The sequence below is a fragment of the Gallus gallus genome, chromosome 3 (genome assembly GCF_016699485.2).
Source record: "Gallus gallus isolate bGalGal1 chromosome 3, bGalGal1.mat.broiler.GRCg7b, whole genome shotgun sequence".
Lineage (NCBI taxonomy): Eukaryota > Metazoa > Chordata > Aves > Galliformes > Phasianidae > Gallus > Gallus gallus.
Genome location: NC_052534.1, coordinates 23,309,668 through 23,327,164, shown reverse-complemented (window position 1 = coordinate 23,327,164; position 17,497 = coordinate 23,309,668). Strand labels below are relative to the sequence as shown.

The window sequence follows — 17,497 nt, the reverse complement described above, 5'->3', positions numbered from 1 at the left end:
TATTATTTCAGAGTTTAAAAAAAATTCTGTTTTGCAGATTATTCAAGCAATCTATTCTTCTCACATTTGTTTTGTCAAAAAGAAAATTACATGATAAATTCATAAAAATGACAAAGTTAAAATTATGCTGGCTTAATAAAGGTCCTTAGGAAAAAAACAAAGCTTCATGGTACCATACGAAATAGGCTCAGAACAGGTTTTACTGACATGCCTCTTCCTGAGATGAATTTCAGTAATGGGCACTAAAATAGTAGTCAAGTCTACCTGTGAAATTACTCTGTACTAAAGAGTAATATATTGAGATCAGTCTGCTTTTCCCTGTAGGTAAATATAAACTTGAAAATTGATCCACTGCAGTTAATTCATCACTAAAATCTGAAATGGTATTTACAGTCAGAGATGTTCTCCTCAAAGCAAAAAAAAGTCACGCATTTGTCATTTATGTGTTAGCTCTACCTTAAGGAGGAAAGGTGAGAAGGTATAACCTTAGTCTAAAAAATAAATAACTTTGCAGTTAATAATAGCGTCACCTTTTCCCAGATAGGCTGTGGCCCCCAGTACTGTTACAGATACCACCCACTCATGTCATGGAACGAAGTAAACTAACTCCTCGAGCAAGGCATTCCTTTTTTCAATTTATTATTACTTTTAATTCCATCTCTAAGGGTTCCTTGATGTTCTCACTTAAGCAGCACAATCAGGTCACTATCCTGCATAAGATAAAAAGAACATTTCTTTGACAATTGTAAGCATTTTCCAAGATGCAGGAGAGTCCAGAATGAAGCTCCACATAGGTCAGCTGGATACAGGCACTAGGTATCAGGCTCTGTTCGATGAGATAGCAGCTTCAACTGAACAGCTATAAACAGCATCTGTTTCAATTAAATACGTCCAAAGTATATATCATGTGACAGGCATCCACTGCACGCAAGAATGAAAAACTTATTAAGCAGATCTTAAACATAAGGTCAGCCAAAAAAAACACGGAATTATTAGGGGGGGTACATCTTGGGTTTGTTATATCAGATTTTTCTTAGCCCACGTCCTCCTGGTTAATGCTGTACCCTCCAGCTGTGCTGCCTCCACACTTTCTCCTTTAGCAACTTCGAGAGCTGCAGACTTCATGCTTTTATTAAATGCACACAGAAATCCTCTTCACCCTAATTCACAGCTTCACAAAGAGGGGCTTTAAGAAAAACCCAACTCCTGAAACATTCGCTATAAAGCCATACCCCTCGGCAATGCAGCTGATGATGATGCACAAAATAACGCTAAGGAGCTACGCGAGGTCTCCTCCTCTAGCAGGATTGTAGGACTTCAGTCACTGAGCACATGGCTCTTGGTAAAGGTCACTGCAGCTTGGTGCGTCAAAACACTTGAGCATTCGCAGCAAAATGAACAAAGTGCCTTATTTTTATGGGCCATATCGATTGTTCCAACGAATGCTGATCCTATCTTCTACAAACAGAGCAGGGTTTAATTGCACTAGAGCATTAAGGAGACAGCTTTTAAAATTCTATTAAACCTGAGCACCTGTTTGAACTGCAACTGACTGCGTTGGAAAAGACTGAAGCAGGTGCCATTCTGCAAAACAACCGGTATTTCTATATGTGGGAAGATGCATGTCCAAAGTAAATACAAAGCAGGTAACTGATAAGGAAGAATCCAGAGTTTGCCTTTTTTTAAACATTCTCACAAACGAACACAATTTCATGTTCTTCAAGAATAATCATATTAATATCTAGGCATTGCTGTATTATTCCTGGTGCAGCTAGGAGGGGCTGCATATTAACAGAGTGTATCTAAATAAATTATCAGTGCAAGATTCTGAGTTTCAGCCTACGCCAGACAAGAATGTATGCATATATATACACACACACACAATATGTTTTATAAAATAGATTTGTTTTAAATTCTGTTCATTCTTCTAGATGTACATCAAAATGTTGTGTCTGTTTCTGAGGTCTTAAATCACGAAAACAAAGCAGTAAAACATTTCAATCAAAATAACCTCAGTTTTTCTATCTTAAAGGCAATCAAATTTACAATTGCCTTTAAATTCCAAAGTAGTAATTTATTAAACAGGCCCAATAATGCAGAGGCACAGCGCAGCCTCCCAGACACCCAAACACAGACACCAAACCTTGGACTGAGCCAGGCCTTTCCTCAGGCACATCACTCAGCTGCAAAGCTCTTCCAGCAAGCACAGGGCACGAGCTGCTTCCAGACATGCGACAGACATGACACACACTAGCTCTGTCATCTCTCTGCAGTGAGCAGCAGGGAAGCAGGCATTGTGAGCTCATATCCCTGCTTGCACCAAGGGTCTAGTTCCATTTCCTAGCTCCTCTGGGGGTAACGACACTAATATTGGCTGCTTCTCCTCAAGAATATGCACAAAGGTTGCCAACTCCACAGGTCAGGAACAGAGAAAATTTGTACTACATACAGAAGTGTGTTCACTCATACATATGTATATATATACACACGTGTATACATGCATGCATCTGCAACCTACAAAACCAGGCAACCCTCTGGTTCCTCAGAGCATCTCACTTAGTGTGCATCAAGGACAAGGCCAGCACCAAAGCAGAGCATGCATCTGTTCAATGCTCATAAGAGAGAGGAAGGAAATAACCATATAAACGAGAACACAAAGCATCACTTACAAGTGAGTCATTTTCGGTTTTGAGACCCCTTACTGTGGGAGAGATTATACCCATATCTCTTTAGACCTCTAAAAGGAGTAACATGAAACTTGGATCACCAGCTCCTCCTGCAATGCCAGGCACCCTTCCCTTTATTTGTTGGCACCAATTCTAACAGCATGCCCACCTGCTCAGGGAGCAGCAACAGCATGGTACAAGGATAAATCACAGTGCATTAGAAGAAGCTGTTATGCAGGATGCATCCCACTTCCTCTTCCTTCTCATCAAAAAATAAACAATATATATCACAATTAGTTATTTCAAATGTAATCAAATCCTGCCTGATGTCGAGACTTGCTGATGCCTTCCCTTTGCCCATCACTCTTCACCATAAACTCTTAAAAAAACCAGCACACAACATCTTCGCCCCCCAAACATACAAATAAAACAACAAAGGAAGCCATGCACAAAAACAAACCAAACCAAAACCAGCTGGTACACATAAGGGTCTGGGCAACCCTTCAGTGAAGTGGACATTTGGAAATGGTATATCAACTTAAGAGAGCAGATCCAAACTCCTCGTAACACATGAAAGTTTAAACAATTCAACATTTACACATTTTCACAGCACAGTTAACATGTACCACTCTGCTCTGAGAAAATTTATGAAGAGTCACTAACAACTGCCTATACAGCATATGCACTGTCAAATATACACATTACTGGGTGCAGAGAATTAGAAAAATTTGAGTCAGTTACTGGTGTGATTAAACATTTTATATGCACCCTTGTGTCTCTAAGCCTTCTCATCTCCTAGAATTACAATTAATGGCATAGGGATCACATCTGCAAAAAGAACAGGACATCAACTTGTTTTTATACAACCATATTTCTTCTATGGTGGTTAAAGATCTGCCAGAATTTCTCCTATAAAAATATCTCCAGCCATTTCAGCTCTCCCACAAAGTCTCTAGCCCTACAGTAATAGTCCACTGCAGAAGCTATTATTTTGTTATTTGGTTGGTTTTTTTTGTTGTTGTTGTTGTTTGCTTGTTTTTAATATTACATCTCCACACTTCTTAGTTTTCCACAGTAAGATGATGAGTATCCTACCACAGTGAGCACTAAATTCAAAAGAAAAAGTGTTTGTACCACGACAGGCTACCTTTTGCTACATTAAGAAACATAAGAAACAGATTAAGAGAAAGATAACCTTTGAGAGGGAGTCAATACTTACACAGTGGCTAATACTGCCAGGTAGGATAGTTAATGCTGGATGAGGAAAAGTAAAGGAAGTACTAAAACATACATCTTATTCAGTGGATCCATCTGTCAGATCTAGCTGGTGTAGAAATACTCAGCAACTAACCATATCAGCAAGTTTAAGAGCTCAACTTCCAGTATTTCACTGCCACAAAAGATTTCAACCTGGGTGCAGTATGCAGAGCTATATACTGTGTGGCAGTAGGTGACACCATCACATATACCAACAGCAACGTGGACACAGGCACCAAAGGTTGCAAGGCAGTTAAATGTGAAGGAATGAGGAAGCGCTGCATACCAGTAATATGATTACGAAAGAATAGCTGAAAGAGAAGTATCAAATTTTTGGCAACTATCACCCTAGGGAACAACTGGGATTCTGCAGAGACTTACACCTAAACAAGAACTGCAGTCCATAGAACAGCCCCCATACATCATCACTGAGAGGTGTGAACTCCTAGGAAACCAGCATATCAGATGGAAAAAAATACAAATAACAACTAAAAAATATCACAAACATTAGTAATGGCACGACAGCTGGAAGACTCATTTGGTCATCAACTACCAGGGACGTTGTTTGGTCAGTGGCTCAAGCAGCCACAAGCCAATTCTGTGGCCATTTTCAGATCACCTCATAGGAACACACCCAACAGTCTAGAATTTGGAGAGGGTAAACCTCAAGAAACTACTGTCATTTGTTAAAGGGGCTGATGGCTCTGAAAGATCAAACTTGTTAAGGAGTAATTTCATGCAACCTAGATGTATAACAACCCTATCAGTAATGCTGAAAATAAGCAGAAAAGCTTTCAATACAAATTGGAAAAAAAGAAATGCAGGCATGTTTCAGAGCTTACAGGGTACAACCATAAGTAAAACCAACTAAAAGTCTACTTGAGGTGAATCATGCAACAGAAATCACACAGGTATAAAAGTTACTGTGCATTTCAGCTTCACAAAAGGGACAGAAAGGCAGCTGCACAGTGAGGTTTGAGAGGATGCTAAGGAAAAAAGGACGCAGGAACAAATACTGAAGCAAATACTTTGCCTTCTGTTTAAGTAAAGATTATAAAACGGTACATTGAAAATGAGGATAGGATAATGGTTATTACCACATAGCCTGTGGAAAGAAAATGAGAACATTTACAAAAAAGAAATGAGGGGATCTGGATAATCTCCATCCCACAACGCTGAAATAATTGGCACATGTAACAATGACAGATAAGCCAAAAATCATTAAGAGAGGGAAGGGGGAAGGAAGTAGCTTGGGAGAGAAGGCAGGCAATCTTGGCACCACAAGCATGCTACAATGAACTTGATACTACAAGATCTGAAAAAGAAATCAAGGAAATGTAGTAGTGAAACGAACACTGAAATGAAAGAGAGGTAAATTTGATTTTAATAGCAAAATTTATTCATTAAAAAAAAGAATAATACAGATAATACAACCAGATTAAACCAGAGGTAAAGCAAGGACTGATGTGGTCTTTCTTGGAATAATATTTAAGGTGGAGACCTGTAACACGTGAAAGACAAAAAAAAAAAAAAGCACAGGCTGAAAGAAATGCTGGGCTTGTACAGCTTGGAGAAGAGAAGGCTCTGGGGAGCCAGCAGTGTGCACTTGCAGTCTGGAAGCCCAACAGTACCCTGGGCTGCATCAAAAGAGGGCGGCCAGCAGGGAGAGAGAGGTAATTGCCCCCTCTGCTTCACCCTTCTGAGGCTCCATCCGGAGAACTGCATCCAGACCTGGAGCCTCCAGTGCAAAAAAAAAGATGTAGAGCTTTGGAATGGGTCCAGAAAAATCTGCAAAGATGATCAGAAGGCTGGAGCATCTCCTCTGTGAAGAAAGGCTGAGGGAGCTGGACTTGTTCTGCCTGCAGAAGAGACCTCAGTGGGGGCCTTCCAGTACTTAAATGGAGCTTATAAAGCCCTTTTATAATGCCTCATAGGAGAAGGGGGAAGATGAGAGATTTGGATTAGATAATAGAAGGAAATTCTGTACTCATGAGGATGTTGAAGCACTGGCACAGCTGCCCGGAGAAACTGTGGTGTCCCATCCTTGGAGGCACTCGAGAAGGCCAGGTTGGATGGGGCCCTGGGCAGCCTGAACTGTTAGGGCAGCCCTGCCCATGGCTGGGGTTGGGCTGCGTGGGCTTTGAGGTCCCTTCCAACCCAAACCATTCTATGCTCCTATGAAAAAGGACAGACGTTCAGGCAAAGAGGCAGTACTGCATATTCCTTAAGTACTGTGAAATCAGAGCTACTAAATATACAATATTGCTCCTGAAACTATCTCACAGAAATTTGACTGTCTTTTGGCCTGGCTGGAACAACAAAAACAATAAAATTTGTGCAGCAAGTGAAAGATTATTACAAGTAATGATTTTTACTATGACCTGGGACCCATTAAGAGAAGATGACGATGAGAATAAAGACCTCAGAACACAAAAGGTCTTAACCTTCTCTTAGCATTTTTAAATCACTCTTCAATACTAATGTTTTGCTGTTACTATAACAAAAAGTTGGTCTTCTCTTTTAGTAAAAAGAACAACAAGAACACACAACAGGAATGATCAATTCTGTAATTGGTAAATATACTGGTAAAACTAGTAGCTGCAGTTTTATATGTAACATTGTGGTTCCCTACTCCAAAGCAAAAGGAAAACAAATTGTAAAAATAACACGCTTCCCCCCAAAAAACAGTTTAACTGAAATAGATGCACACAGTACTACTCAGAGAATACAGGATAGAGAAAAGTATTTTATGAGGGAAGCTAAAGCACTTGGGGTGTTTTAGCCTAGCAGCAAAGTGCTAAAATCAACACAACACTGAAGGTACATACTGAGTTGAGCAGAGCAAACTTCATACAAAAACGATGGCTTGTTCAGAGTGGAAACACAGAGCATGGTTCCAGTCTGGAGGGTGGAACAGATGAGGGGCAAAAACTGATTCAAGAGAGAATCTTAAATATCTACAGAGCAAAGATAGCACCTTTGGTTTGAGGCTTCAGGCAGTCCATTTGAGACATTTCCTAAGAGGTTCATAGATGCATCACTTACTAGATAACATTGATTTAAATACTGTACTGATATCTTCCACTGATTATCTGAGCCAGAAAAATAAAATCTTTAGCAACTCAGTGTTTGGCTCAGGCACAGAAGGGTTCCTCCTGCCCTGTAGCAAGCGCTACAGCTCCAGACAGACAGAGGGCAAACTCCCTGTGCTGGGAAAGGAAGCATCAGGGGCATCTGCATGGCATCTCAACCAGATTTTTTCTGCTGTTCAAGTTAATCTTCCCTGGGTCAGACTTCCATAGATCAGGTACAAGTCTATTCCCAACTCATCCTCTGCTATAACAGAGATGTAGGGCAACGTCTTTGACCTTTCTTCTCGTCTCCTTGGGACACACTGATGTTTATACACATTCTCAGCCTTTCATGAAGACTTTTAATTTGTTACAACAAATGGAGAAGCGAGCAACAGGCCCATCGAGATTTAAACTTTTCTCTTATACATTCTTCTTTGGGGAAATTCTCCCCTTCACTCCTCTAATCCTAAGTCAGCTGTACTTTAATAGTCCATTACAAGAAGAGAAACAAATCTCAATATTTACTTTTTGTTGAACTATCAGATAAACGCTAGGTCTATTTCTGTTCTATTCACATTCTCCCACAATTTCCATTACAAGGTACGCACTGAGCACTTTGACAAGAAGCTCCCCACTGCTAAGGACCTCAGTGCTAAAGAAAAAGGAAATATTTAGTTAAGTTTGGGTTTCAAACAAAAATACATTCTCAAAATTGAGCTGGAATTCTCCTCATCTTATTCCTGTGCAGTGAAGTCTCACACATTCTAGCAACTCACAGACAAACTAAATTTTGCTAAGCAATCTGAATCCCATTTCACTGGAAACAGTTCTGTTTGTTTAACCGTGCTGGACTATCAGTAAAACCTAGCACATCACCCTTTGGATTCATTTGGTTAGAAATGGCTTTTGGTTAACTTCTGCTCTCTTCCTCAGTTTACACAGCATCCAACACACAGGACTATTCACACTGGGTATAAAATACAAAACACAGTCCCATCTAAAATGAACTTTCTGATCCTTAAATTGTATAGATAACATTGACCTATCCTCTTTTGCTTATTTTCTTATCTTTAGTAAGGCATAAGATCTAAAAAAGATGTCTTTTTAAAAAGATCTAAAAAACACGTAACAAAAATGTAAAGTCTTCAGCAAGTTTATGTTCTACCTTACACATAATATACTCCTTGTCTTAGGCTCTACCTGCAGGTACAACAGCATTCTTCTGGCAAAGTAACCCTCTTTCTTCCAGTTTCTGCTACTTCTGCTTTGCTCTTTTTGAAAATGAGTTCATCTCGCCGTGCCCTCTAACAGCTTGCAGTAGTCACCTCTGGAAAAAGTTCCCTTCTCCAACTTGCAAGCATGACTGCACACTATTTAAAAACAATCTTAATCTCTCCATCCTTAAAAATGAGAAAAGTTGATGATGTAATCGTAATCCATGGAAAATGGTTTATAGTTCTCCGAAAGCAGCAGGCTACTGTTGAGTCCAAAGCAGTTCAGAGACGAGCAAGAAAGGACAAAAGTGCACTTGATTTGCGTAACTGATTTTGATTTTCTCCCTTCTCAGTGGTGACCTTACAGCCAATAAAATTACTTTTAGCCTACTTTTAGCTTGTTTAAAAAATTTTATTTTCTCACTCTTTCTCTGAAAGAGGGTCACATCTTGAAAAACCCTGACAAGACTAGGATCTAAGAACAATATTGCATGCACATAAAAACCTGCAACTACTGTGCTATGGTTAATGCCTATCTTCAGTTTATGCCCATGTGTTGCTGCTTACAAGTCATCAACCTGTAATCTCATTTTTCTACTGTTCCAAACCTGAACAAAAAACAACCAACCAAACAAGAAGCCAAGACTTCTTAGCTGCAGGGAAATTTTCTTACAGAGAAACATTGGCTTTTTTGCTGCTTCTTCTTTATGGAAAAACATAAAGACAACATATATCCTATGCAACACTTAGGAGAGTATTTGATCTCTCTCACCAGCTGTCTGCCTTGTAAGAATGCAGATAGTATCACTTCCAAGTATTCTGCCCTTTCCTTTGCTTCCTTCCTACAGGAAAAGAGGCGATCATTTCTGAGAACGTTTTAAAATGTTTTGTTTTAAACTGGTTTTGAAAATATACTACAGCAGCTTTGAGGGATTAACTACAGGCAAAAGCAAACGTGATAACCAAGCATACACCAAAAAGCAAGCTAACTCTTCCTATATTAAGCTGATAGTTACATATAGCAGCAAGAAATATATGTGGAATTCACTCAATACCCTGAACACTTTAGAGTTTTCAGCACTACCTGCCATGCCCTGTGGCTGCTGCCCTCATATCAGAGAAAGCGGTCAGTGTGCAGTTTAGAGGAGATTTCAAGCTGGCACTGGTATTTAATGACTTGCATTAGACTCAGGCACAGCACGCTTATAAAATACATGTGAAACACCTAGCTATTGCCAACAGTTTTCCACATATCATAGTTATTAGCAGCACTGCTAGCTCCAGGAGCTACTGCTCCCCTGTTGCATTGCAGCTTTGATGTACATAAGCTCATGCCCTGTGCTGGGACCAACTATTCCTGCACCACAGACCTGCTAGACAGCTCACACTCAGGAAAAAGGACCAAAATCTTCATTTCTGGCTCAAGATGGCAACTTCATGAAAATAAGCCTGCTGATGGAGATGTACTGGATCCCCCTGCCATACCTGAGCATCACCCGCTCCAACTCCCAGCTCAGGGGAAGTCAACAGAACCCAGGATCAGCACAATCCAGAAAATACTGCCTCTGCTAGAACTGGAGGTGACTCAGGCACATAATTAAGGGAAAGTGGTTTTTAAAAAAAATGCCTCCTCAAGCCCAGACGCTTCACTGAGATTCCTCTGCCTTCCAGCCTGAACCCTGGCAGGTGTACAGGCTCTCAGCTCCTGACCAAGACTGCCACTCACATGCCAAAACAAGTCACATGGAGCTCTTATGCCACCTAGAAAAGTCAATTAGAGACAGGAAGACCACCTTCCCACCACTACTTGGCTTAGGAGAAAGCATCAAGATAAGAATCAACATTCTGTTATTAAGCTTGCTAAGAATCAATGCTCTCAGTTTCACTTGATTAGTGTTACCATTTTAATGAAATTATTCTCTGCAAGAAGGTTTTGGAACTAAGCCCATAAACCAATGATCCATGAAAAACAATTAGAACTATTTCCTTTTCGTAAACTGTGCAAGCAGCAGAGATCCTGTCAGTAACGCCTGGAAGAAACTCATCATACTACTTCCACCCAGCCTGCCTTCTCCCCCTTTTTTTTCTTCTTTAAAATATACTGCCACTCAATAATAGAGAGCTGGGTTTTTGCCTCTATGTATTTGGAACATATCAGCCTTTGACTATGGTAAATAGAGCACTTCCTCACACAAAGCATCTATTTTCTCCTCCTCATGCTCATATGAGCTCTATCCAAACAATCTGAAGAGACAGGATGTTTAAATTCAAAAAATCACTCTCTGGAAGGCACAGAAAAGGGGATATTTTTAAAAGAGTGTCGTCCGTTCCTGAAAAGCAATCCAACTGCTAGACTAGTAGCCCACATTTCATGGTCCAATGTAGCATCACACCCATACTAAGCAGTTCTAATTTGAGACTGTTGAAATCCATCAGAGTTCTTCTAGGAAACACTTCTGACAGCAATAAAATATTAAGACGACCAAGATTCACATAATTCTAGTTTTAAACACAATTTAATTTGTCCTGCAAGTTCAACCCTTCTTCTCCCCAGATGTCAAAAGCAAAGCTTCTTCCAAATCCACAATGAGCAGGACCTCGATGATGGAATTGAGTGCACCCTCAGCAAGTTTGCTGATGACACCAAGCTGAGTGGTGCAGTTGACATGGAGGAAGGAAGGGATGCCACTCAGAGGGACCTCAACAAACTTGAAAGTTGGGCCTGGGTGAATCTAATGAGGTTCAACACAGCAAAGTGCAAGGTTTTGCACTTGAGCCGGAGGAATCCCAGGCACATATATAGACTGGAAGGAGCAGTCCTTGAGAGTAGCCCTGCAGAGAAGGACCTGGGGGTCCTGATGGATGAAAAACTTAACATAAGTCAGCAGTGTGCTCTTGCAGATTGGAAAGCAAATGGCATCATAGAATCATATAATCGCTAAGGTTGGAAAAGACCCACAGGGTCATCCAGTCCAACCATTCGCCCTTCATCAACGGTTCCCGCTAAACCATGTCCCTTAACACAACATCCAAACGCTCTTTAAACACCACCAGGGTCGGTGACTCCACCACCTCTCTGGGCAGCCCATTCCAGTGCCTGACCACCCTTTCAGAGAAGTAGTATTTCCTAATGTCCAGCCTGAATCTTCTCTGGTGCAGCTTGAAGCCATTCCCTCTCATCCTATCACTAGTCACCCGGGAGAAGAGGCTGACCCCCAGCTCACTACAACCTCCCTTCAGGTAGTTATAGAGAGCAATAGTTATAGAGAGTATCCTGCACTCCATCAGAAGACAAGTGGCCAGCATGGACAGGGAGGTGTTTGTCCCTCTCTACTCTGCTCTTGTGAGGCCCCATCTGGAATACTGTGTCCAGGTCTGGAGCCCCCAATACAAGAAAGACAGAGAGCTGTTGGAGAGTTGTCCAGAGGAGGGCCACAAAGGTGATCAGAGGGCTGGAGCACCTCCCCTATGAAGACAGGCTAAGGGAGCTGGCCTTGTTCAGCCTGGAGAAAAGTAGGCTGTGAGGTGACCTAATTGCAGCCTTTCAGTACCTAAAGGGAGCCTATGAACAGGAGGAGTCAACACTATGAAAGAGTAGATAACAGCAGGACAAGAGGTAATAGTTTTAAGTTGAAGGAGGGAAGATTTAGGTTGGACTTCACAGGGAAGTTCTTTACTATGAGAGTGGTGAGGTGCTGGAACAGGCTGCTCAGAGAGGTTGTGGATGCCCCATCCTGGGAGGTGTTCAAGGCCAGGTTGGATGGGGCCCTGGGCAGCCTGGTCTAGTATTAAATGTGGAGGCTGGTGGCCCTGCCTGTGGCAGGGGGGTTGGAGCTTCATGATCCTTGAGGTCCCCTCCAACTCAGGCCATTCTGTGATTCTGTGAGACTTTTTCCACTCACTGCCCTCAACTTTAACACCACTACTAGCAAATCCAGGCACCCTGACCAGTGGCCTCACCAGCCAGCACACTAAATAGCCTTGTTTCATTTGAGTTTGAGGATGGTGTTTCCTTCTTCCCCATACACAGCTGAGCCAGTGTGCTGTAAACGCTGCAACCACATGCTCTACAGACACTTTCTTAATGGTACAAGGGCAATCTAATGTTTCTCTGCTTCAAGTTGTAGAAAAATTCATTTCAGTAGCCATCCATCTTACTAAATGTTTGTGAAGCAAGTTAAAAAAATTATTATGGTAAAGTGTATCATTCTACATTATTCTCTTTCTGTTCCTGATACAAACCTGTGGTTTTCCGGAATTTCAAAATTTTCCCTCAGTTGGAAATTGTTTACATGGGATGGTCAAAGCCAAGGAGATACAGATATTTGTTAAAAAAAAAAAAAAGCAATTGAAAAATTCAATGTAATTGAAGAACAGAATCTGAAGTTAAATAATAAATACTCTCTTCCCAGCTCTGCATATATATATTTTTTGGCGCAATTAAAGGACAAATAGTATTTTTCAGAAGTCCTACAGTAGGGAGCAACACATATAGCATTTGTACTTACAAGAACTGTGGATCAGTAAGATCCTAGATACGTTAAAATAGAAGCTAGATATAAGCTGCTATTTGTATTAACTTGCTATCCCTTGAACCATCACCAGAAGATGCTCAGGGCATTCCTTTTCTTTGCTCTTCTTATAAATACAAAGAATTCCTTTAGCAGTAAGTCTTTATGCTTTAATGTCTCCTTAGTCTCTTTAGATTTTAATGTCTCCTGTCACAGAATATATATAGGTCACTCCAAAAGTAATGTTCCCTATTGACTTCCATGGAAATTACAACAGAGACACAGAATTCAATGACACTATTTAGTAGAGCATGTTCTCAGATACAAAAGAGTATCCTTCAACCTAGTCACCACCATTAGCCATGAATTGTCACCAGCAATGAACAAGAGCCTGCCTGCTTGTAAAAATCTGCATGAGCAGAGGTCATCCACTGTCTCTCTCATCACAGCTGAAACACACCACCCACTGCCTCCTCACTGTGCTCACATCCACTGTTTGGTCTCCATAAATGTTCAACAAGTTTCAGAGTGTGTCACTGGGTGCAATCTTTTCTGCAAGGAGGAATTCAGTGCGCCTCTTTGCTTCATACGCGCTTCCACGTCAGACGGCATTTTGTCAGAGTGCCCCTCTGCTGCCATCTGTTGCATGGCGATGACATGTAATGGCATATTGGTGGGAAGGTACAACCTCTACTGCTATAACACAAGCATCTACCTCTGATGGCGTGGGCCAAAATAATAAAACAGGAGGCATTGCTTTCAGAGCAGTCTCACATTAGTCTCAATTTCACACACATTTCAAAATTCCCACTTCTTTTCCCTGTAAGGTAACTGCATATTGTTAAATGATTAGCATTTGCCAGGCAGCACAAAAAACAACATGATTTTAATCTAAACAAATGTGGCGACATTACTTTACGGAAATATTCACGTTTAAGAAGCAGCAGACATTGCTGAGCACACATTCAAAACAGACCCCTCTGAATTCACGTACATACATGTGCACACATGTACTCTTAAGAAGTTCCCAATCCCCTTCTTGAACAGGCTGAGAAGATTTTCCTAAAATAAAGCCGTATGGCCAACAGTTTGATATGTCAAAAAGTGCCGAAGCAAAACACCTCTTTCACTGGAAATTTAGCAAACAGTCGCATGTGTTAACTCTGCACCATTAAAAATCTGTTCACTAAAAGCAAAACAGAATAAAATTAGCTATTCATCCTTGACCAGGCAGTGAAAAAAGCTTAACTTGAAGGCCAGGTGCATTGTTCCAGCTAAATGCAAGCAATAAGTTTTCAACTGACATTTACTTTGGTAACCTTACACAAATCAAGATTACCCATTCTGCCTTCAAAAAAGGATTTCGAATCCACTGTGTTAATGGGACATTGTTCATTTATAGGTATGCCAGTTCACACAGACTGGATTTTCAATGGAAAACGTCTCAGACTAAACTATTTCAATCTTCCTTTGGGAAAATGGGAAAGCTTTTGGGGAAAGTTGGCTGTCTCCCTTTGCCTCTTCTTCAACTGAAAGAAAAAAGTCAAGACAAGTGAAGTGGACCTAACTACATAAAAAATAATCCAAAAAGCACAGAACAATCTGCTATAATCTGCAGATACAAGGACCCAGTAACCTCTTTTAAGCAAAGGACAACTCAGTGGGCAGCTGCAAACAGAAAGTAAGGGTGTTCGTGTGTTGTATGCGGGATAAAAACAAAGCTAAAAGTTCTCCATTTCCCCACCCCAAAGATATAAAGGGGGAAGACTTCATTGTGAGCATACAGAAAAGTGCTGTTAAAGTAACAAATAGCAGTACTGGTCTCCCATCCAATCCCAAACAGAAACTACAACAAGCAAGGCACCAAGTTGCCTTGCCATTATCCCTGACAAATTAGCATCTGTACAGCTCATTCCAGCACACACTGTACTGGCCACAGATGGCTTTTTTGAAATCTTTCCAAGTCAAAACCTCTTTTTGCTGTGCTTCTTTATTTCCTAGGGTCTGTTAGACATCTGATCACAATTCTAAGTCTCAGGATCAGAAAAGTTTCAAAGGCAGCTCTGCTAAATCTTACCATCCTCACCCATTGAAAACACAGCATGTACCACTTCTTAGGCAGAGTAAAGTTTGGTAATCTTCATGCAAATGTATTTGGGCGTTTCATTCTCAGGGCAGGTAATAGAGATGTACGTTCTCTCCAGGACTAGAGAATTTTCCTCGAGCTAATTGAAAACAGGTATATTTTGAGTAATGAATATGACTGCCAATAGTCATACAGGGAGGCATTGCAAGAATGATTAATGGACTGTGAATATCACGTAAATCTGTCTTCAAGTAAAAGGATCATCTCTGCATGGAATAAACTTAAGTAGTCAATTATCAGGAAATACGTACAATTCAGAGCACTAAGTAAGCAAAAAACAAAACAAAAAAAAAAAACCACAACACAACCTAACCCTTCTCAAAGGTTCTCTCACAAGATGAGTATTGTTTATATCCAAAATGCAGACAGAAAAGCAACACTCATCTACAACATCTTAAAATTAGATTATATTTCAAGTGCTTTCCAATTTTTCATACCATCCCATTTCCACATTTCTTCATTTACCACTTACTCAGTGGTCCAAGGGGAAGGCAGTAGTCACTCAAAATGCTGGAAGGTAAAAGGGGCTTTCCACCCACCACAGACAAGCTGCTTTCCATGAGGCTGTCTGACATCCACCCAGTTACTTGGTGATAACTTCAGGATAATTAATAGAGGAGAGCTGAATGCAGTGACAAAGAAGCCACAGAGCCTTCACCAACTACTATTGGTTCCTCACAAATCATTTGCAAAAGTCTGATTTCTTTCTTTACTTCTACACTAAACAAGAGTTTGGCCCCTAGCATTGTGTTTGGCTGGAAAAGAGCATTAACTAGGCACTGAACGCTCTCCAAGTGCAGGATGCTTCATTCCAGCCCTCGCACCCACCCAAATTAACGCAAAAGCTAAAAGCCCAGCAACATCCTGCACAGTGTCACGATATTTCCAGGTTTACCAGATGTTTAGCAAGCATTTTTAGAAGATGCTTCGAGTACTTGTGAGCTTGGTTAAAAAAAAAAAAAAAAAAGCTTGTTTGTGTAAGGGACAGATTGCAGAAGCTTTGCTATAAAATGGTAATATTTGATAGTTAGCCACATGTGAACACACAGAAATAAATATAGATAGCTCTGGGCAGGAATAGGTAGACCCACTTTTGAAGTGATGATCCTTCAGGACTTGAAATCAAGGCACTGAAAATAACTTTTTTCTCCCCCTGAAAGAATTAGAATCTCTAATTTGTAATTACTTGCTCGATTTCAGCTAATTGTGCTAATCAGAGACCCAGTCCCACGCTCCCTAGAGCGTACTCATGCTGACAGTGAAATACGCTTCAGAACCGTAATCACCATTCAAAATCACTAATTTTGAAAGGACTCCTACAAATTCATAATCACACGGGAGAACAAATCCTTGTCATAAAACAGTGAAAACTATATTCACACAGTTCTACAAGGAGCACTTTCAGCAGCATGACCCATTAGAAAGGTACTCTTGCATTACACCAGTATAAAAAGCCCAAGAGCCATACTGAAAACTGTGCAATGGCAGTGAGCACATGCCTATTCAACTTGATCCCTCATGTCTTGCAATGGAAGGCAACTGCAGTCACTACAGTTCAGCTGTAGCATTTTCCTTTTATTTTCTTCCCCCACCCCTCAGGTAACAAATACAGCATGAAATGCTATTCTACAAAACCTACACAATCTACACTATTCAATACTTATGAATACTGAGTTATCCTTACCGTAATGATTGAGAAGAGAGTCCATCTATCCTACTGTTTAGTCAACTTAGCACAAAGCTAAGAGAACGCACCAACCTCAACAACACGTGTTCCTTTTGAACCTTGTCATTCCTTTAGAACAACTCCACTGCAACAGATGGCAGAAAACCACCTCTGATGTTTTGCTGGGAGCAGAATACAGCTATGAACAAAGGTTAAAATTGAAAACTGAAAACTGCTTAGCAGAGGTGTGGCTGTTGAAACCTGACATAGTTGCGTCACCAAGTTTTTACTTTGGCAAACACAGCTTCCTGAATTCAAACAAATCTTAGACAGAACTATCTTTTGTTCCAGCTCTAACCAATTATTGCACAGACATGCTTTCAAGGTCGCTAGCGGGAAGAGTAAACTACACCAGGATGTGTCAGTCACAAATAATGGTTTAAAAAAAGTTAACACCAAGCCTCCCACACTGAGCAGGATGCAAAGTACTCACTTCCTTCAAACTGACCACAAAGAAACACAAAGATTCACAAAAAGGCAACAATATTTTTCTATTATAACTCATTTTAACATTCCTTACAATCAAAATGAATTTTTTGGTTTTTGCTTTAGCATGCCTTGCTTGAATGATTTTGTTAGAAAAAAAAAATGTAATCTTCAAAACAATGTTAAGAACAGGAGAAAAAAGTATTTACTGAGGACTTTGTTCTTACTTGTATTAGAAAATCTAATGAAAGCAAAGATTCGGAAAAGAAGCATTTTCACAATGACCAATACGAGCAATTTATATTAATGTATACCCCAAAACTAGGATAGCACTCTAAATAGAAGTACTGTTGCACATACATTAATAAAAACATTTGCATTTAACAAATACAAGTCAAAAGATGCAGCCATTCCTTAAAACACCACTTTCAAGGAGTGTATATATTCAGATTAATAGTAACAAAAGCAGGCATTAAA

The 17,497-nt window shown here is 40.4% G+C and overlaps 1 protein-coding gene across 12 annotated transcripts in view; it reads right to left on the bottom strand.

Moving 5' to 3' along the window:
* EML4 (EMAP like 4) overlaps positions 1–17,497 on the bottom strand; it is a 153,489-nt gene that overhangs the window by 100,441 nt on the left and 35,551 nt on the right. For 4 of the 12 annotated variants that reach the window (XM_040697667.2, XM_040697668.2, XM_040697670.2 and 1 more), the window contains exon 1: positions 2,144–2,593. The exons of 5 other annotated variants lie outside the window; for them this stretch is intronic. In XM_040697667.2, the coding sequence (XP_040553601.2) occupies positions 2,144–2,306 (163 nt within the window). In that variant the 5' untranslated portion in view covers positions 2,307–2,593. 3 more of the 12 variants (XM_046939706.1, XM_046939708.1, XM_004935349.5) reach the window with 3 other exon arrangements.